Source organism: Amphiprion ocellaris, chromosome 20, assembly GCF_022539595.1.
Source record: "Amphiprion ocellaris isolate individual 3 ecotype Okinawa chromosome 20, ASM2253959v1, whole genome shotgun sequence".
Taxonomy (NCBI): Eukaryota; Metazoa; Chordata; class Actinopteri; family Pomacentridae; genus Amphiprion; species Amphiprion ocellaris.
The window spans coordinates 25,200,273-25,223,114 of NC_072785.1; the positions used below are offsets into that span (position 1 = coordinate 25,200,273).

Sequence of the window (22,842 nt, forward strand, 5' to 3'; positions counted from 1 at the left end):
TGAGTCTGGCATGGATGATGCAACGCTTTAAATGTTGCTGCTGCAAGGAATTGTGGGACAACTAGGACCAAACGTTAAAGGAGATAAGACCTTTTCCTTAGCATTTAGAGAATTTGATCACCTTTTTTCATGATTACCACTGAGATATTCCCGTTCAGTTTTGAATCTTTCCAAGCAAAGCAGCCTACTCAGTCACAAACGTGATGTTTACCATGCTTGCCATCTTGGTCTAATATGCTAACATGCTAACATATGCCAATTAGCACTACATGAAATACTGTGAGGGTGAAAAATAAAGCATTAAATTGCATAAAAATGTCATGAACCAAAGGATAGAATTTGTGCTGAATAAAAGCGATCATGGATACCGATCATGGATACTGACAACACATTTCTTGGCAATCCAACCAATAGTTGTTGAGATATTTTGCTAAAAATCCCAAATGTTAACTTGTTGCACAAAAGGTGAAGTTGCTGAAGTGAGCAGGATGTACCCATTGGGGACTGTATTATCTGCACATATGTTTTATAGCAATCCATTATAGGTGTAGTCTGTGACTCTGGAGAAAATTTGTTGATATTTAGCTATCCTATTACGTCTGCACTACCTGTAGGCACCACGGTCCTATTATCAGACCTGAACTTGTTTTATTGCTCTTATCCAGGTTGTTTTCTCCTGACTATGTCCTTGGTTGTTTTGAATCAACTCTCAGATGTACATCGCTTTGGATAGAAGCGTCTGCTGAATGAAATTGTTGAATTGTAGTTAGCGTCTTTAGATGGCTGACATTTTTCCTTGTTCTGTGTAAGAACATGAATGTGCACAGGACATGTTAGAAACCTGCTGTGTGGATCATTTAGAGACGCTTTTTTTGTTTTTAATTTACAAAGCCAGGCCTGTGTACCACCATAGTGGATAATTAGGAGGTGTTAGTGTGTACTGGATCAGAATTGCATACTCTATCTTTAAAAATCTCACTGACAAACCAACATTGCCATCCCCAAAGCCATACAGCTAGTGTGGCCAAAAATCTTTTACTTTTTATTCATTTACAGCCCAATTTGAACTTGGACATAAAGGCATTTTTTTTTTACCTGGAAATATCTCGGGCTGCACAGTGGTGTAGTGGTTAGCACTTTCGCCTTGCAGCGAGAAGATCCCTGGTTCGTGTCCCGGCTTTCCCGGGCTCTTTCTGCATGGAGTTTGCATGTTCTCCCTGTGCATGCGTGGGTTTTCTCCGGGTACTCCGGCTTCCTCCCACAGTCCAAAAATATGCTGAGGTTAATTGATTATTCTAAATTGCCCGTAGGTGTGAATGTGAGAGTGCTTGTTTGTCTTTGTATGTAGCCCTGCGACAGACTGGCGACCTGTCTAAGGTGTCCCCTGCCTTCACCTGAGTCAGCTGGGATAGGCTCCAGCCCCCCCATGACCCTAGTGAGGATTAAGCGGTGTATAGATAATGGATGGATGGATGGATGGAAATATCTCAATCAGTCATTATTGAACATGTCTGTCTGATGGGAGGAATATAAATTATAAGTAGGTGCTAAAAATGTGAATCCTAAAATGTTATTGCTTTGCCCTTCTTGCAGAGATCGTAGACGGCAACGCTAAGATGACCCTGGGAATGATCTGGACCATAATCCTCCGCTTCGCCATCCAAGACATTTCTGTGGAAGGTATAGTGTGTATTTGTGTGTATGTGTTTGTTCGCGTGAGTGTGTGTGTGTGCAAGTGGGAACGTTTCCACACGCTTCTTATTCATGTGCTTTATTGAAAAGGGCTCCTGCTCACTGTCTTCATTTGCAACTGAAAACACTTTTCATTGACACAGTGTCTCAGCGTTAAGACCTTTGTCACGCATCGCACTGAGCTTAAAAAAACTCCACAATGCCACATATAGACTGGAGATAATGCACGTTAATTTGAATAAGAATGTGTCAGAGACTGCTCTTTTTCTATCGAGGTGGAAATGTTTGCGATATGGTCCCATCCATGGTTAACGTATATAATCCACTTACACTGTAATCCAATTTAAATGTCAGATGTGATCAGACTGGATTTGTTTGGCCTAAGATTTCCACACTGTGTATTTTAGAGTATTTTGCTTTACCATGTGGGTGCGACACAAACCCAAACACCTCCCGGTATCCAGTGGAAACAAGAGAGCATGAAACATCCGAACAGTCACACATGCTTTCCATTCACTTCACCTCCACTTAATCCACCACTAAACAGGGATTAGTCGAGAGTCGGTCAAAGTAAAAGCCTGAGAGTTTCTCCGACTTCACAATGATCCCTTCTCCCCAACCGCAGAGACATCTGCCAAAGAGGGCCTCCTGCTGTGGTGCCAGAGGAAGACTGCACCCTACAAGAATGTCAACATCCAGAACTTTCACATCAGGTAATGCCCAGTTGCAGTCACAGTTAATAGCATGAGATTGTGGGACCAAACGCAAAGCCATAAGTGGGTGAATGTTGGCACTGAGCAGGGAAAATTAGCAGAAGCACCATCACCTCACTTTAGTTCAGGTTTATTTAGTCTAAACTGAGTGGAAATATTTACTTCTATACATTTCTGTATTTGCCACTTCATTGTTTAAACTGACCAGTTACATCCAAAACAGCATCTGTGAAAAATGGAATCAGCTCAGAGCAGTTTTTGGTTGTTCCTCAAGGTGTTCCTGAAAGGTTCCTGCTTGTAGCTTAAGCTGAACATTATAGACTTTGAGTTGACCTTCACCCAGTTCACCTAAAAGGCTAAGTGGTACTATATATTTTCATAAAGCAACCCATTATTTTACCTGTTCTCTGAGCTTGTATCTCGTGCATGTACCTGGTTTCTATGTGCATAGATTTTGAGACTAATCATGATTGGAACTGACTAATAATTGTAATGTGGTTGCTAAATTGACTGTATTAAAGACAGATGTGATAAGATTACAGTAATGTGTTTGTTCTCGACACTGCTGCTAAATAAAGGTACTAAGGATGTTGACGATTAATGGTGAATTGACACAAGAAACCAAAGAGCAGTAAAACTCAGGTCTAGGTTCCTTACAGAAGACAGAACTTATTGGCCTTTTAAGTACGAATCATTCTGCCCTCCAAATATCACCAAATGCCACTGTTTCAAATTAAAATGTGGTTTTCGGCTTGTCGGATTCTATTAGGAGTTCACGACAAATTAAAATTTGGGAACACCAGGATTATATAAACATGTAATTTCATAAATAGCTCCTGACTTGGTACAGATGAGAACAGTGGGCTGACAGTGAACAGAGCAGACAGACTTAACCAGAGACAGACAGCAGGCATGTTGTTTTAAACCAACTGAGAAGGAAATGAATCAACCCATGCGTTTGGATTTACATCTGTAGTTCTGTTTCATGCAACAAATTGTCTCGCTGGAGCAAAAACCAGGTTTAGTTAGAGCTGCATCCACGTCACAGGATGCCTCGGTGTGTTGCATTATTGAAAGACGACCACTGTGATGTGGATGAAAGCCGAGGCGAGAAAAAAGGTGGAGGTGAGGTAATTTCAGGGGGAGGTAAAGGGAGAGGCAGAGGAAGAGGATTGTCAGAGGCCTTTGATGTGAGAGATGATAGTAGCACACCTCAGTCAGCCGATGATACAGAATTATTTTTTCTCCAGCACTCAAGTACTGCTGCCGAAGGTATAAGAAGCTTTAAGTGGCCTTGTCAAAGCTCCTCTCGTGCACTTTTTATGGCGGGTAATACATTTAGATCACCCATCTCACTAATTTGTTACCTTGCGAGCAGAGAGCTCCCGTAAATCTTCCACAACTCGTCCAAATTGAGATGGAGATTGTGCAGCTCTGTCTCATCCTGCCGCAGTTAGACTGGCTGGTTTCAGCACCAAGGACACTAATGAATAAACCGCAGAAGGCCGACCTAAAAATAAGTCTCACAGAGGAAACAAATAAAGCTTCACTGAGTTACAGAAAAGGTAAATTTTTGCTCTAATATGTTGAAATCTAAGCAGAACTTAGAATGTATAAGCAACTGCGTTTATTATTTAAACCATATTTCACCCATTTTTTTAGTTTTGTGGCTCATAACTCTCAACTGTTTTCACTAAAAGTACCTTTAAAATGACCTTTAAGATGCAAGTTTAGGACTAGCTGGTGAGCATAGTGCAGCATGTGGCAGCATGCAGAGCCATTTATTTCCTTCATGAGTTGGTGGAGACCAAAACAGAGCTAAAAGCATGTGAAACTGGACTTGAGATCTTGGAAAGCCTTGAAACATGACTCCAATTGAATGCTGATGTTAATGCCCTGCCGATCAATATGTGAATATCACAGTATATCGATAATATGTGCTGGTAATCAATGAATGCAAATTGTTATGCTGCCCCCAAGTGGCCAGAGATAGTGTACATCTTCAGATCAGGTGAAATTCATCAATAAATCAATATAGAAATGAATCAAATAAGTAAACAATCTTTTATGACTGTGTATAGCAGCAAAAAATATGTGCTCAGAGTTTGTCACACTGCAGCAAACTGAGTCAATTGGTGTTAATGCCCCGAAAAAGAACCTTTTAAAAAAAAAAGAAATCTATGCTTTTAACAATACAGCCAACTTTGAATGATTAAGAAATGCCAAATATATAGGATTAAATCTCAAAATCCTGAAAAAAAATAAGCATTTAGCTAGTAAGGGAGCACCATGACCAAGTCTTCTGTAATGATTAATGCCTACAGGCCAAGATGAGCCTGGGTGAGCTTGGACAGTATTCATTTAGTCTAACAGCACATGTAACCAAGCTCTTTTAGGGATTTGTATCTTGTATCTACTTCATCAGGATACAGACTCATCTCCGGTTTACTCATCCTGTTATTAATCAGTTGTTGATTGATAAGTTGCTGATTATCAGCAAAGTTTGCATCCGTAGTACTAACTGTGGCCCTGAAGTGGTTATATGTGAGATCATAACCACAAATTTAATTGCCCCCTGGGGACAAATAAAGTTTTCTGAATCTGAATCTGAAAACTTTTGTGGCTAGTTAGCGAATTACCTTCTGTTTTAAACTAAGCTAAGCATTTTCTTGACGAAGGCACAGCTAGCTAGCAAACTGTTGGTTGTAATAGGTGTAGTAACTTGCAACTGAGCAAACCACGGATACTGTGCTCTAATTTTTAAGATATATAATGCAATGTAATGCAAAATATGGCTCCAATGAATCATCAAGCCTTGATTTCTGGGCAGCACAACTAATCTCCAACACAAAAATGACGAAAAACTGGTCAAATTTCACAATTTAGTATCACATACTTTGCAGCTTTTACATGTTTACAGCAAATATTGTCTGACATATTGAGAAACAAATCACTGAATTCCCTTTGCTGTGACTTTAAAGTATCTATGGAGTATGGGAGCCAGTGGTTTTCTGCATTTAAGAATTGGAGCACATCCCATCTGTTAGTCACTAAGTCACATTTCCACCATTTGCCAAAAAGATTACGCAGGAAAATGAAAGAAAACCAGCACCAAGGTATCGTGTCTGTTCAGTGTTCAGAAGTGTCCAAGCAGGAATTAGTTGTTCTCTGAACACGTTCCAGGACGAGGCCCTCAAACGCCAGCAGACTCTAATTTCCAATTTTGTTGTGGTCCTTGAGAGATAATTTGATGGGTCACTTTTCATCAAAGCTTCAAAGTTTCCACTCTGAATAAACTCTGCTTTCCCTTCTCCTTTAACATCGGACTGATTTGATCCTGCAGTTTTGTTTATTCTTTGTCTTATCTTTATCTCCCAGATATGCAGTTTTGCAATCTTTATTCATTAATACAACGGAAGAAACAATCCAAAGATGAAGAAACCTCATGACAAATGCTTCAAAATATGTAATATCTCAAAGTTTGGAGCTTTATTTGGAGACAACAGAAAGACTCCACATGCTGCTGGGACAATGTGGGTTTGTTACATGAAGCTAATTAAGGAGACAGACGGCGGGGAATGGTCTTGATTAAAGATTAAAGTCAGATTCCTTTTATTTTTCCTCCTCTCATTATGTTTCACCTCACTTTCACCCTGATCACAGTTTCTCTCTCTTTTCTCTCGCAGCTGGAAAGACGGTTTGGGTTTCTGTGCACTCATTCATCGACACCGTCCAGAACTCATCGACTACGGAAAACTGCGCAAGGTGAGTGTGTTGTTTGATGTGAATGACAAATAATCCACAAAATAATCTCTGAGAGGCTGACAGGAAGGCAATGTTATGACCTTCCAACTAAAAACCTAGTTGTAGTCATGTCATAAATTGTTAGTCATCCCACTTTCACCTAATGACACTAAATTTATTGCTGTTTAAATGGCAAAACAACATGAATGTCGCAACAGCACACAGTCTGTAAATGATCAGCAGCTGAGTTGTTTGGTCATAAATGGTGTTGAAAATAGATTTACAACAAACAAAAGCTATTGAAGGTTAACTCTGGTGTATTACAACATGGTTTACTTCCCATTAGTGTGACTATTCTTGCTTTAATTATAAAGCTAATTTTGCATTCCCTGCCTGCATTGAAGGGGTTCGGGGAAATTGTGTTAACGCATCAATTAGTTTGAGCTTCCAGCGTTTTTCCAAAGAAAGCATGTTGTTACAAGCATCACTTTAACCCTTCAAACCCCCAAAACCTGCCACTGGGTTTGAAAAGCATGTTGTCCTTGAAAAATAATTGCTACGAATACAGCATTTATCAGAGCCAGAAACTGTGAAAACAGAAAGAATTGTGGGATTTTCAACTGTCTGATGGTCCTTGAACTACTCAGGTGTGATGTGACCTTCCATTATAAAGCCAAATCTAAGCTTAAAATCATCATATTTCATTATAGTCACTTCATTCTGCGTGTGTCATTTTAAAATTTTGATAAGCCAGAAACTGTAAAGACAAAGAGAATAGTCAGTTTTTACTCTTTTTAACTCATATTTCATTTGCCATTTGAACTAACCAGCCTCTGTAAAAAAAATGAAATTCTGTGCATCTCAATGCAACTGTAAAACCATTAGAGACTCAGCTGTGACTAAAATTCAGGTGGCAAAAATTTAAAGACTTCTCAGCTGAACTGCAGGCTGTGTTTACATAGAGCAGACAATAGAAACAACTAGAAATTAAACATGTAAGCAGCAAAATATCTTTAACATGTAGATTCACTTTTTTTCAACTTTGGTAACACATACGGGCAAAAATGTTTTACATTTTGATTCCATATTTTATTTTTTTTGGTAAAATAAATAAATTCAACTTTATTTTTTTCATTTTTAAAAACATTTATGGTATTATGCTTTTGGTGTACAACACAAAAAATACGTTTGAGATCTCTCTACTTCTAGCTATAGGTCTTTATATTACAGTGAGAAAATTAACCAACAGTGAGTAAAAATGTGACACAAACCAAAAAGGGTTCAGAGGTTTTAAAGTTTACTGTAAAAGTCTGTAAACTCAGAAACTAGACACCTGGAGCAGACATTTTTCTAACTGTTGTAGCTTTTACTCACCATATGGAGAGCTGAGCGTTTGGTCTTAAACATCATCTCCAGGACGACAATCTTTATCAAAGCTGCAGATTTATTAGTTTTACTTCGGTAACTGGAATTACTCTCATCCACTGGCCTGTAGAGATTCTGTAACATTTCTTTTTTTTTCCACAAAAAAATGTTAAAAAATTTCCCAAAAAAATGTTGAAAATGTGGAAGTTTTCAATGTGAAAATATATATTTTTTCCACATTTTCAAACTTTAAAACGGGTCAATTTGACCCGCAGGATGACAGGAGGATTTAAAGCCTTAAAAGATGAGTCTAAAAGCTTTTACATTTGTGCCGTTGACAGGACGACCCGATGACTAACCTGAACACAGCCTTCGACGTGGCGGAGAAGTACCTGGACATCCCCAAGATGTTGGACGCAGAAGGTGAGCGGGCTGGAAGTCAAACTGTAAAATGATGATGTGGAGAACAGACAGTCTGCTGTGTTTTAAGACCAACATTTACTCTCTCAGAAGGCTCGTTTCTGCAAGGCTGGAGGTCAACACAGCTTATTTTTTTTATAATTTCCCACAACCTGAAAGCCGTGTGGGCTTCCTACAGCTGTGCAGAGGTGTAAAAAATAGCCATTTTTTCTTCACATTCCTCACGTGCTGTTCACATCACTTTACATGTTTACTGCTGAGTTGCTTCAGTCTTGACGGCATTTACACGTCTTCAGAAAAGATGCAAGAAGTGAACCAAAAATGAGCAAAAACTGGATGAAGTTTTAACTAACACTCCACTTTTACTTTTTTTTGCAGCTTGTTTATTAATCTCAAGGCAGTAACGTCTACTTTGACTTTATAAGACCAACTTTTTCTCTCATTTTTTGAGAGCCAACATTCTAAAAAAAGTATAAACAACTTGACTTTATCTGATTTTTGAGAGAGTATGTTTTGGTCTTAACAGTCAGTCATGCAGCTGTGCACACAGGAGGAGACTATTTTCCACTGAAAGTAAATATGCACTTCTTTCTCTACAAATAAATTTATGCTGTATTGACGTCATCCTGTGTTTTCAAGTATGTTTTCTGCTCAGTAAGTACTTGTACACATTGTTCTTTAAGACAAACTGCAAAGTTCAAATTAACCCTCTGAGCCCCCAAACAGACTGCATGATGTCATTTTAAACAAATTTCCAAAATAACACCATTTATCACAGCCAGAAAATGTAAAAACTGGAAGAATCATCACTTTTTCACCTTCCTGGCAATCTTTGTGTAAGTCATCTGTGATGTATCATACTGTCAAAAAACGTTATCAAAGTTTGATAATTTGTAAAAATCGCTTTATTTTCTGCATGTCTGATTTAAAGATTCACCAAAAGTAAAGCATTTCCTCGAACTAGATTCTGTTAAAAACGAAAAGTTCTGCGCTTTTCTGTGTAACAGCAAAGCCAGGAGTGACTCAGCTGCAACCAACAGCCTTGTGAGAAAAATTCTAAAACTTTTTGGCTGAATTGGAATGAACTGCAGGCTGTGTTTACATACAGCAGATAGGAGACAACTAGAAACAAATTGCAAATGTAATCGTAGAATATCTATAATATGCAAAATCACAATTTTTTCCCTGTATTTTTAACACCTATTGGCTATTGGAAAAATGTTGTACATATTGATTACATTTTTTTAGAATTTTTGTTAAAATTAAGAAACTTAACGTTCATTTTTTAAAGTTTTTTTTTCTATGACTTATGGCAAAAATATTGCAAAAAAAAAAAGAAAAATCTTTACTTGTCAACACACATGAAGCCGTTAATGAATCAGCTGTGAAAAAATGTCATGTGAAAAAAAAAATCTGTGACTTTTTGGCTTCACAGAATAGAGACAACAATTCTGGAAATTAATTTTAAAAGTAGTAAATACATAATTTTTTCATATTGCTTGTCTGTGAGCACCAGAAAATAAGCTGGACATGCTCATTCTAGGTTTTTTTTTCCAATTTTTGTAAAATAGCTAAAGAAATTAAACTTTTTGTGATTCATTTTTATGATTCATGACATACTAATTCAGTTATACTGCACATAAGACATTTTTGAATCATGTCTGCTTCTACCATGGTTGCAGTGTTTCTACACAGGCACAACGACCTTTTTTGCTGTTTATTTATTGCAGTATTTTTTATTTTTATTTATTTAGCCTTTCTTTAACCAGGTCGTTCCTGTTGAGATGCAATGACCTCTTTTTCAAGGGAAGCAAAAACAGCAGCCTAAGAAACATTAAAATTGCAACAATTAAAACCAACAACACCAACTCACACAATAAAATAAATAAAATGCATGCCAGGTAAAAGAAACAGGATTAAGAATTTACATTGAAACAACAAGTACGATAAGGAGCTGCTGCAAAATCTGTGATTTTTAGATTTCCAATGGTGATGAGTTCCTTTAGATTCCTTGTGTTCCTCAGTGAGTTCCAGACAACAGATGCAGAGTACTTAACCCCTTGATGCCTATTGTCGCAAATTCGCAACATACCGCTTTCATTCAGACTGAGATAGCGTCTCAATTCCCCCAGTGCCGGTTTGTGCATATTCAATACGCACCTCGGAACCTTTTGCAAGCACTGGTTTCTCATAGGACCGGTCGGAGTGGGACCTACATTTTTATATATCTGTTATCATTATTATTATTATATATCTGTTCTATGTGTAATAGACAAATTAACAATCTCCACTTATTTTAGCATCAGCTGGAAAGCAAAAACACGAAAGTTTTTTTAAAATTTAATTGTAAATAAATTCAGGCGTCAAGGGGTTGAAACAGTGCTTCCCAAATTCCAAGTGAACCTTTGGCACGTTTAAAAAGTATGAATCAGTAAAAGATGAGCCCACAGTCATTAAAAAAGTGACAGGAGTAAAAAGCCCTAAGAAACTGTTTGGGGGTTCAGAGGGTTATACTGTCTCCAATAAGCACATCTGGACAGTAACACAATGTGTTTTTCTTCTCTTCTCAAAGATCATCTATGTGACGAGCTCTACATCTCGTTTCTTTATTGGACTCTTCTCTGTTTAACCACCTCCACCCTCCGTCCTCCATCCCTCCCTGACCTCCTCTCTTCCCCACAGACATTGTGGGCACTGCCCGTCCGGACGAGAAGGCCATCATGACCTACGTCTCTAGCTTCTACCATGCCTTCTCAGGCGCCCAGAAGGTATCCTGGATGCAGCGTCTCCTTCCTCCTCCCTCCTCCTTCCTCCTTCTTCCTCACTCCCCTCCTCCCTCTTTTCTACCTCAGTGTGTTTCTCCTAACAGTATCCTTCTCTCTGCAGTGCACAACGCCCCCTGCAGGGGTCACTCTCCTTTACTTCTCGCATGGTTCACGCCACCAAATGCATGATGGGACGACTTCACTCTGTTCTTAAAGGCGATGAGCACAAGCTTGTCTTCAGTCTACCAGGCGACCAAAACCACACCGATGAGGGTTTAAACAGAAGCAGAGCATAGTGGGAGGTGTGGTGGAGTTTATCTGATGTGAATGATACTGATTACTGGTGATAACAGCCACGGTTCACACAAATTAGCCTGAAGTCTGCTACTGAGGGGGAGACGTAGCTGTTTAAACGGATGGTTATGCTCAGCATGACTCAGAGTGACAGCTTTAATTGAGGGTGGAGGAATGGATGGAATTAAAACCGGCACTTCAAAGTCAAAACTGTCGGCTCATTTTAATGGATACGTGGATCCAGTGGGGAGTCTGTTTCCTCGTTTCTGTTCAACAAAGAAGCATTTTAGCAGTTATTTCTCAGCTGGACGATGACTAATTGTCTGATAGTTTGATGGTTACCTCGGAGCACAACAGAAAATGTGAGATTGTGCTGCTTCTCCTCTCAGAGCATCGTGAAGCTGAGGTTATATAAGAGCCAAGTTCATCTGAGAGGCCCAGCAGCAGCAGAGAGTTCATCTCCGCACAGCTGTGTTTTAGCAACTCAGATCAAAAATGTCTGTGTTTATAAGTGGACAGAGTGAGAGAAGTTGAACTGCAGCTGGACTCCGAGTTGCATCAGAGATCTGAGAGGTGTGGGACGAGATTCAGCTGCTCCTCCGACTAAATAACTAAGTTTAGTTACGAAATGCAAGACAAGGGTTACAGAATTAATGATAGCATGGAAAAATTATTATTTTTTAGAGATATTTAATTTAACTTATATGTGTATTTTACTTCCTGCTCTCACCTCCCACTTTAAATTAGGTCAAATATTCATTCAAATCTCTCACCACTTGACAAGAAGCTGTAGGTAGACTGGAGAGGACTTGTGACTTGTGATTGCGCCCCCTGCTGGCCCTTTTGTCTCTGCACACTTTTACTCTTGTGCATTTTTCTCTTCTCTGTCCTCTCCCTGTCCTCTGTTCCCTGGGCAGATATCATTAGCACCTTGAGGCCCGATGAGAAGGCCGTCATGACTTATGTGTCGTGTTACTACCACGCGTTCTCAGGCAAGCAGAAGGTGAGAAATGAAATGGGGGAAAAAATAATACAAAATCTCCACACGAACGATGACGGGATACCTGCAAAACTGTTAGACGGTGAATGAATGATCAGCCACAGTTGAATTTTGTTTTGTCTGTTTATATGTGATTCTACAGTTTGGACCTGCAACGCTGTGTGATGCCAAAAGTTCAACAGTGCAACACCTTCATTTTCCAAAATGTTGAAAGGTTGAAATTATAAATGCAATGTGGGAAAAACTAGTTACGTCTTTTAGTTAAGGGAAAATGCAAATACAGCAAAGTAAAAATACTCCATTATAAGTAAAAGATCTGCTGAAAAATCTGCATTAATGTGGTTCAAGTTTTGAAGTAGAAGTACTCTACAGTAGATCATTAATACTGAAGCAGCAGTGTGTCAGCAGCAGGTCATTGTTGTAGCTGCTGCAGGTTTGAATTACTTTATATCCAATTATTATATACAGAAACAGCAGATACATCTTAGGTCTCATTCTGATACACAAGTCTATCCTTGGGTTTTTCTAATTTAACTCATTTGAACATTTATTGAAGTGAATACATGAGAAGTTTAGAGGTGAAAATCATTATTTGGTAGAAATGTGTGTAGTTGACTACAAACAATTTTTTGTAAGTGGCCAAAAAGGCTAGAAACCACTGTTTTTCACTTCACCTGTCAGTGGTTTTGATGTTTCGTGTTTGCCCTTCGGTTTGTGGAAATCAAAAATCTAGACGCATGAAGGATAGCGCTGCTATGTATGTGGATTATAGTTCACTTTAATAACTTAGTATTCATGCAGTGTTGTATTTAAAGCCCCCAAACGCCCCAAAATATCAGTTATTGCAGGTTAAAGCAGGTTTAACGAACATTTTCTGGTCCTAAAATAGAGAAACTAATGTCTGAAATAATCAGTGTGGCAGATAGTCAGTCAAGAAACAGCACTCTTCCTCTCCAGACAGTAAGTCATGCTAACAGTCCAAGAGGGAGCTGGATTTCTGGTGGTTTCAAGTTCTTGCTAAAACATTTATCAACCCCAATAACAGACATATTTACACTGGTGACGTCTTATCTCCAAGCACATCCGATTTCATTCGCAGTGCTATGACTTCATGCATTTTTATTGTGGACGTCTGCGATGAGAAACCTCACTCACTCAGAACCTCCTTATCAGCAATCTTTCAGCCGCATATTGATCATTGATACAGTTCATGACCTGTTCTCTTCTACCAGTGTTAATTCGGAGCAACCTCAGTGGAGTAAGAGACATGCCAAATCGACTAATGCTCGCTGCAGAAACTAACCGAGACTTACCACATATGCTGCATATCCGCTAAGTCTCCTGTACTTAAAATCTTTATTAGGAGCCACTTTAATGGAGCTGCTGGTTCTCCAGAGAAGCAAGAGTGTGGAAACGGCTGCTGACTGGCTCACAGTTTTACAGCGCTGGCGTAGATTTCACATAGAAACAGGGGGCGGAAGAGCAGTTGGTCTTCCTCTAACACCTCAGGTTGTAGCCTCGAGGGCCGAAAGTTACCCATAAACACCGTCACTCTCACTTTTCCCCATTAAAGAGGTCTGTACCTGAAAATCCTCATCTGAACTTCACAAAGAAAAGGTCTGTGTTTGCACCAGGATGTGGCTCTTTCAGGTTTAATCAGGCATAAAGGTTAGAATATTCTTGTTAAATTCCTGGTAAAGTTGTGACTATTTTCCCTCATCCGAGAAAGATGATGGTCAGGGGAGACAAATTTCACCTACATTGGAAAAGAACATAAGTAGCTGTGAACAAGCTTAGCTACGTAGCTACGTACAAGCTTCTGGTTGTATCTTTGACCACTCCTGTTGACAAAATTATGCAGTTGAACTAAATTAGTTGGTTTATTGACACAAACTTGTTTCTTGATGGAGTTTAAGTCAGAACTTTGGAAAGACAAGTCTCAAACCATACTTCTAGTCGGATTTAGCCTTTTCTTTACCATTTTTCATGTGTTTGGGGTCATTGTCTTGTTGGAACACCCAGTTGTATCCAAAACCCAACTTTCTGAATGATTATTTTAGATTCTTCTGAAGAATATGGAGGTAATCCCACTTCTTCATTATTCAGTTTACTTTGTGTAAAGCAATAGTTCACCCAGCAGCAAAACAGGCTCAGAGAATGATGCTGCCACCACCGTGCTTCACAGTAGGTTTGGTGTTCTTGGGCTTAAAGGCCTCATCAGTTCTTGACCAGTCAGGATAATAGCTGCAGATATCTCAACCGTCATTATAACTAATCTGAATTGTTGTACATGACGTTTCCCATTTGAAGCTTCCCATTGGTTTTTGGCGCAGCAAAGCACTTGAATAATGTTAGCAGATGTAATAGCCTCTGCTGTGCTGGATAAAACTATTAGAAAATGCCACCAAACAGAAATAACTCATCAACAGCGAGTTTGTGGACAAGGAGAGTTTCATTCATTAGAGCCTTGTGGTTGGAATTTACTAGAAATTTGGCCTCAGGCTGCTCTGATGTGGCCTTAAAATGGTTTGACATATGTGGTTACAGTTTCAGTGCCATAGCATGTTGAAAAGCAAACCGCCTTCAATTTGCTGTAGCTTTTCCTAACTCAATTTATCTCTAATGCTATTTTGTAAAGTCAAAATTCTGACTTAATATGTCACTAATTTGTAAGAAATTAGTAACTTAACATGTCACTAATTTCTTTTCAACTAGACAGACTTCTAGTTCGATATATGTACATCATTCTGACCAGTTCAAGCTTAATTTAAGATATCTAAAAAAAGACTGTAAATATCTGGAATTGAGCAGAACTAAAGATATTTTGAACTGGAATTATAACTAGTATAAATTAAACTGTAGATATCTGAGACAGGAATTACACCGAGTTATAATTCAGCTGCAGACTGTAGAACCGTAGACAGCTGTGTTAAGATACAGCTTCAACTCATTTTCAACTTACTGGACATTTTAAGGCCTATTTTGGCATTTTAATACCTAAATTGCTTTAAATTAGTCTATTTCAAGGAGACTGTTTGATTATATTCTGTTTTTAAAATGTTTATTACTTCGTGTTCTGCGCTTTGTCTTCAAATAATGGTGTAAAGAACAAACAGTTTAAAGGACAACAATTTAAAATGGAAGCCCCAGTATCAAATTAAAGCCCCGTAATTTGTACTTCTATGTTAATGTGGGCTCACATGGCCTCTTATGTTTGAACAGGGTCTCCATAGTGAATGTTACCATCTGACTTTGCAGTTTGCTTCACTTCTATGCAGCGTTTTAGCATCTTTCACCTCTTTTTAATTTGCTCTGTGGCCCACAATTTTACTCTTCTGTTTCACTCCTACCACCCTCGTAACGTCATTTTTACCGCAGCAGGCAGCTGTTCTCAGTGAAAAGGCTTTGATAAACCCACTGCACACTACCTGCTCAGCATCAAATGACTGCATTTAGCAGCCAAAGAGCAGATATTTCCCTCAGGAGCCGCTGGAGAGCGAGACAAAAGAGAGAGAATATTGGATTCCTCAGGTGGACAGAAACACCAAATGAATATTAATGCTCTGGAGAATCTGTATTTAAAAACAGGCACTTGAATAATATGTGATAATTTGTCAATGTTGGGTTTATAGCTTGTTTCTGCTGCCTCGAATAGACCAAAAATTAAATTGTAGCACATTTAAGTGCTTTAATAAAAGAACCTTTGACCTTAGCGTCTTTTCTGGTTAATGTAACTTTTTATTTTTGGCCGCTTTATGTGGATAAAGGGAGGAGATGTGTCACTTCAGCCTGCAAAATTTGCTTAGATTACAGACATGGGAATTCAGAAAACAGTTTTTTAAATTGTCGAATATTCAGAATAGAAAACCGGTGCTAAAAGACTGAAGGATTTCCAGGTATTTGTGCTTCAGATGAGAGAACCAAGCTGCCCACATTGGCTCAGTAGATGAATGGTGAGACAATTTGTGCCTTAATAATCGCTCCCTACAGTGTGGTCTGTCTGCTTCCTCTGATGTCAGGACTAAGTAATTCATGAAGGAGGTCCTGGCTGTCGGGGCTTTTCAGTAAACAGGCACAGCGTGCAAACGTTTGCTCACAGAAGCACGACCTGCACATCCTGGCTCTCCTTTTAAGGCAGCTCCTCTCTGCTCCTGGTGGATTCCCCGGAGCATGTCTCCGACCGAGCCAAGTTTCCCCTGTGATCTCTGGACAAAAGAGGCTGGAGGCAGGCCTCGGTGTGGGATGCCAGTCTCTGAGCTGTGAAACGGGGGTAGGAGGGAGATCCGAGTGGATCAGAAAAAGGGCGATCCTGCAAGCCTTTTTAAAGCGATTCATTTCCTTGTCAGGCTTTTTGATAGCGGTGCAGCTTGGGTTGATTCACGACAGTCACAGATGGATTGATGTTTATTGAATAGGTTTATTGGAGGTCTGAAAATAGGACAAAATCTGCTAATATTGGGTCATTTTCACGTCTCTTCGGTGCTTTTGGTTTCCATCCACAAGCTTCTGGTTGTATCTTTGACCCTCCTCTGGACAGAATTGGTGCAGTTTAACTGAATTTGTTGGTTGTCTGACTCAGACTTGTTTCTTCATCACAGCTCACAGGTTCTTGTTGGGATTTAAATTAGACCTTTGGGAACACAGATATAAAACCTTAATTCTAGTCTGATTTAGCGATTTCTCTCTAAGTGTATCAGAAAGGACACTCCTTTAAGCCTTTTATACCAGCAATCCCTAACCACCAGACTGCACAGAAAGAAAAACATTTTATTCTTTATTTTATTTCCTGTGGAGTCTGCAGGATGTTTTATTTTGAAAAATGTGCTTGTTTTCCACACTTGAATGAAGCTGTCAATCTAACCTACGCCAAAATGAATCAACAAGCAGCACTGAAGAGCTTTTGAAGGAAAAAGTAAATACATTTTTAGCAATAAAAAGTAATTTTTTTTTGTCTAGTACACTTTTTTTAAATTATAAAAAAGTAAGATTATTGTTTGTTTTGTCTGTGATGACTGGTTCGTAGAAAGTTGTCTTGCTTGAACCCGGTCCGTGGTGCAAAAAAGGTTGGCGACCGCTGTTTTAATCCAACTCATTTCCTTGTTCAGCTTTCTGATAGCGGTGGACAGAAAGATTTCTATTTCACTCTAAAATACTGATTGAAAACTTCATATCTGGTTGTTCATCTTGCATTTCTCAGCTGAAATCTTCTGCATATTTTCCACACTTTCATGCACGTTGCTGACATTTCTGCTTTTCGAACTTTTCTTGATCACATTTTTGACTACATGTCGTCATGGCAACTGCCTCACTTCCCTTGAGTGCAGATTGACAGGCGGCGTTAAGGAAGTGCGGTGTCATGCATGAAGCCCCTCTGTTTCCCCAGTCGAGGCTCCTCATATGTAGGTTGAGAGGCTAAAATAACACACCGCTAGCTGCAGTTGCTATAAAAAGACGGTGGTGCAGAGAGAAAGGTGCCCTACACCTGCCCACAGGTACAATTTGATGCGTCCTTGTTGCGGCTCTCTTGAGTTGTCACTGTCGCTCTCTAGAGTTCAGCAGGCTAGTAATCTTTTGGCGGCAACACACAAGCCCTGACATTACTATTACACACATAACATCATGCTGTAGCTGTCCTGGTTTTACTTGCTTGCAGCATCCGTCCTGATCTATTGCCTCATTCCCCCAAAAAATGGCTCATTTGGGAAATCTCAGAGTGTCGGCAGTGTGGATGGATGGATGCGGTTAAAAGGCGGAAATAACTTGAGCGTATTAGTTTAGCTTCACCAGACAGATGTGCACTCAGCATTGTAGACGACAGAAGCTTTCAAATGTGCTCACGCTGTTTCTCCTCCCCGCCCTCGTCGTCGTCCAGGCAGAGACGGCGGCCAACAGGATCTGCAAGGTGCTGGCTGTCAACCAAGAGAATGAGCAGCTGATGGAGGACTATGAGAAGCTGGCCAGCGATGTGAGCACACCCCACTTTTTTTTCCCATAATTGCCCTGCATCTCCTCTGTCCCACCCCTCTCTCCCTCCCTGCCTACGAGCCACTCCCTTATCACTCACCTCCGGGGGTGTTTGTGCTCAGTACAAAGTAGTGCAAATATGGCAAATCAAGATTAACAGGAAGCAGCAAAGACATAGTTGGTTTGAGTTTTACAAATACAGAAGTTCGGTGGTAGTCATGTTTATTAGATTATACAAGTATTTTCCCTGTTTTATCTCATTTACATGTCTTTTTCTAAATACCATCTGCTAAAACTTAAGATTAAGTGCAAATTTTCTACAATCTAGGTGGGTTTCAGTCAGTGCATATAATATGAAAATCACTTCATAGAGAATTTAAATGAATGAATCGACATTAGAACTCCGTGACAGCAACCTATTTATTGTCTCAGTTTCTTTGTCATCAATTAATTAAATAATTTAACTTTTTTTATCTAGCAGAGTGTTAAATTAATAAATTGATACTAATTTCGTACATCTATGTAAATATGAAGGTATCACAACAATACAGTTAGCGTATTTTTCCCTAATTGGTTAAACAAACAAGATTTTAAAAGATTTTTTGTCACCATTTGTTTGCTTCAAGCTGTTCTTTTTGCAAAGCTAAGAGGCTTTTAGCTTAGCAAGAAAGCAAATAAGTCTATTTTCAGAAGTGATGAACGATTTCTTTAAATTATTGGTGGATTATTAATTTATAAATTCATTTTTAAAAAAACGCATGATTTGTTTTATAGATACTTCTTTGTGATACGTTCAAGTACCTGGTTTAAGTTCAGACGTGAAATTGCAGTCTCAGCTATCTTGAATGTCAGAATTTCAGGTATGCACTTAAAACCAGAAACATTGTTCAAAAACAGAATCTGGTTCAAGCTGCATTTTTTAGGAAATTGAATGTTTAAAAAATTAGAAAAAAAATCACTTTTTCATTTAAGTTTGAAAATATCTAACATATCCCTTTTTTGGATTTATGAAAAACTCCTAAGTATTAGTTCTGATATTAGCCTCTAATCTGAAACTAAATCTAAAAAAATGTCCTAAAAATCACATTTTACAATCATTAATTCACTTTTTCATCTAAGTTTGAAAATATCTAGAATGTTCCTTTATTGGATTTATAAAAACTCTTACATGTCAGTACTGCTATTAACCTACAGTCTGAAGTTAGCTGTTGATTTTAAAAAGTTATGGTATTATTGTCTTGCATAGACAGACCATTCTCTAGAGCTAACAAAGCAGTGTGTAGAATGGTCTGACTGCACCTCAGTATCATTCTGCCATAGGTGAAGAAAAATATATATTTCTTTCTTGGAGCTAATTAAAACAGTATGAAAATGCAAAAATAGTGACAGGGAAGATCTGCATGCGGGAAGGCGATCACTATGATTAAAATGGATAATTAACCAAAATAAACCCCACAAACTAGCAGACCTGCCTCATTGTAGCAACAAATCTTTGGGATTTTGACGCCAATAACTTGTAGAATCTGCATCCAGTGTGCCAGAGCAGATATGTTATGAAAATTACACGCTAATTGTAGTAAATGAGATAAAACATGCGAAACACTGATACAACAGATAGAAATGTTCTTAGATTTACATTTGGTTGCAAGAAATTAGCAGAAAAAATCAATTAGCTAATCAATTATCTCTTTTTTCACACATCCATCACATCCACTGCACCTCTTTTACCTCCTCTCCGACACCATGATTCACCATTTTTCTTATAATTGCACGGTTCTCCTTTGCCTCTGTTTCCCTCTTCATTTCCGTGAACTTGTTTTTTCCCTCCATCTCCGTCTTCTTTATTCTCACTCCGTGTCACACACACACACACACACACACAACAACACACCCACACTCGCCCACACACCACCAACACCCCAGCTGCTGGAGTGGATCCGTCGCACCATCCCCTGGCTGGAGAACCGATTGCCCGAGAACACCATGCAGGCCATGCAGCAGAAGCTGGAGGACTTCAGAGATTACCGCCGCCTCCACAAGCCGCCCAAAGTGCAGGAGAAGTGCCAGCTGGAGATCAACTTCAACACCCTGCAGACCAAGCTGAGGCTCAGCAACAGGCCCGCCTTCATGCCCTCGGAGGGAAAGATGGTTTCGGTAGGTCACGGCAGTTTGTGAAAGTACAAACTCACACACAGAAAATCAAAGTTTTTAAAGAAAAGTTAGACATCCAAACTTCTTCTGTGGACAGCTGTGAAACTTTTCTGCAGCTTTAACAAAGGCCAAAGAGTTACCTGAACTCCCATGAACTATGCAGGAACATCTGAACCCAGTTTTAACCCCAGAAATAGTACTATTGTTACATTTATCGATGAAGCTGTGGCCGCTGACTATGCAGTGCAACTCTACAACCCTGTTAAATATAGTCAAATGCTCTGATATTTTTATTTTATTAACTACACTAGCTCTCTATTTTACTAGTAAATTATGGATAGATTATTTTCGTTGTACTTCTGCACAATGACAATAAAGTCTCTTTATCTTTATTTGAACAAGTTTTAGCAGTAAAGGGTGTAGATAGTTGCGCATTCACAACTATTATACAGTCATTTTTCTATTTGAACATTAAAGCATGTACCAACATTGTAATCATGGTCAAAAATACAATTTTAAATCTTTACATGTTAATAATATGGGCTCTTTAACCACTTAAGAGCCAGATTTGATTCTAAAGATGTGGAAGAGACCAAAAATGGAGCTAAAAACAAGAGTTATCTAGCTAGAAATGACTTTAAAAGAAGGCTAATGTTGCTTTTTTTCTGATACATAAACAGATAAACACAAGACTATTTAGATCATACTAAGTGTAAAGAAGTCAGTTAAGGAACAAAATGGCAATACTAAATACATTTTAACTAATTCTATCACTATTTCTATCTGAACATTAATGTATGCAAAAATATTTTAGTCACTGCCAAAAATACAATTATAAACCAGGAAATGTACATAATATGGGCTCTTTAACCACTTAAGAGCAAGATTTGCTTCTGAAAATGTGGAGGAGACCTAAAATGGGGGGAAAAAATGAGAGTTAGCTCGCTAGAAGTGACTTTAAAAGAAAGCTAATGTTGCTTTTTATGTGATAGATAAACACAACAAGATTATTCAAATCATAGTAAGCAGTGAGAAATCAGTTTCTTGGAAACTTTTGAAATACGAAATGACAGTAGTAAATGCATTTTTCAGTACTTCTATCATTGTTTGAACATTAAAGCATGTAAAGGCAATGCCAAAAAGTCAAATTTAAACCAGTAAATGTGCATAATATGGGCTTTTTATCCACTTAAGAGTCAGATTTGCTTCTGAAAATGTGGAGGAGACCAAAAATGGAGCTAAAAACAAGCGCTAGATTACTATATTAAGTGCAAATAAGTCAGTTTAAGAACATAACAGCGCACAGAAGCACCAACAATAACAAGCCTAATTCAAAGACATGATGCCATTCCTGTGCTTGCTTCTCCTTCTGCATGTTTTTGGCAAGAAAAAAAACGCTCAAGTGTCCTCCTTTACTTCTTGCAGGACATTAACAATGCATGGGGGAGCCTAGAGGGAGCAGAGAAGGGCTATGAAGAGTGGCTCCTCAATGAGATTCGCCGGCTGGAAAGACTCGATCACCTGGCAGAGAAATTCCGCCAGAAAGCAGCAATCCATGAAGCCTGGACTGAAGGTAAGGAAAGTTTAACAGGAGCTTTAAAAAGCACCCTTAAAGATCCAACAGGGAAAGAAAAATTTGAATTACAGTCTATAAATATTTTAACATTTGGGGATGTTGGGTTTTTAGTGCTTAATATGCAGTCATGGTTAGTTTTAGCATCACTTATCAGTGACTTTTAGCAAGATAAATGTTAGTTTTATGCATGTTTATTTTGATTTTGGCCTCACTGGTACATTTTCTGTGTCTCCCCCTGCAGGTAAAGAGGAAATGCTGCAGAAACGGGACTACGAGACGGCCTCGCTGTCAGATATCAAGGCCTTGCTGAAGAAACACGAGGCCTTCGAGAGCGATCTGGCTGCACACCAGGACCGCGTGGAGCAGATCGCAGCCATCGCCCAGGAGTTAAAGTAAGAGATGACAAACAAGAGGCAGAGTGAACAGATGGTAATAAAAAAATGAGCTGCCACCTTCTGTGGTTCGATACGTGGTAATCTAGAGGAGGACAGACTGAGGGCGACTGGTGAGAGCAGTGATTGCATCGAAGCTAAATCCAGGACATTTAGCCGATTCAGATCCACAAATTGATTATGGTTCTTCCTCATTTTCACTGAATATGTTCCTCACTCTGTGTCGGAGGGTGTTTCCTGAATTTCAGTCATAAAACATCAAAATTCACTCTTGGGTTCACTTAGCTTCAGATGTAAATGATGAAAGACTGAGAAAGTCAAACGAGGAGAAAAAACTCCAAGTGACTCAAAGAAATCTTTCAAGGGCTTATGAGGACATGTCACACCACAAAAAAAAAAAAGAGCCAGAAATACAAAAAGTCAAGATGAGAAACAAACACGCAGCAGGAACTATGCAATTATAAGTCCTAGGTCTTCAACAGGGGCCTGCAACCTTTAGGGGTCCTCAGAATTGCTGCAGAGGGTCCGTCAATTTGTTGAAAATGCTTTGATAAAAAATTTAAATGTGCCTAAAAAATACACTTTAACCCACTTTTGGGTTTGAAAGACATTTTATTTTGTAAAAATTGCCAAAATTCCACCATTTTCCAGACATGGAAACTATAAAAACAGAAGAAACTAGAAAAGCACTCATAGAGCGCAGTACTCCGCCAAGGCTGCTCAGTCTTTGTATCATTTCCGACGGCTGCAATCTTTCATAAATTCG

General features: G+C 39.0%; 1 protein-coding gene across 5 annotated transcripts in view; it reads left to right on the top strand.

Annotated features, from left to right (window-relative positions):
• Positions 1 to 22,842, top strand: part of actn1 (actinin, alpha 1) — an 82,995-nt gene that overhangs the window by 41,850 nt on the left and 18,303 nt on the right. For 3 of the 5 annotated variants that reach the window (XM_023286673.3, XM_023286670.3, XM_023286671.3), the window contains exons 4-12: positions 1,594 to 1,680; positions 2,318 to 2,405; positions 6,092 to 6,170; positions 7,856 to 7,937; positions 10,617 to 10,702; positions 17,866 to 17,958; positions 19,881 to 20,111; positions 21,534 to 21,681; positions 21,926 to 22,076. In XM_023286673.3, the coding sequence (XP_023142441.1) occupies positions 1,594 to 1,680; positions 2,318 to 2,405; positions 6,092 to 6,170; positions 7,856 to 7,937; positions 10,617 to 10,702; positions 17,866 to 17,958; positions 19,881 to 20,111; positions 21,534 to 21,681; positions 21,926 to 22,076 (1,045 nt within the window). Of the gene's footprint in view, positions 1 to 1,593; positions 1,681 to 2,317; positions 2,406 to 6,091; positions 6,171 to 7,855; positions 7,938 to 10,616; positions 10,703 to 11,910; positions 11,997 to 17,865; positions 17,959 to 19,880; positions 20,112 to 21,533; positions 21,682 to 21,925; positions 22,077 to 22,842 lie in introns of all 5 variants that reach the window. The other 2 variants (XM_035955608.2, XM_035955607.2) reach the window with 1 other exon arrangement.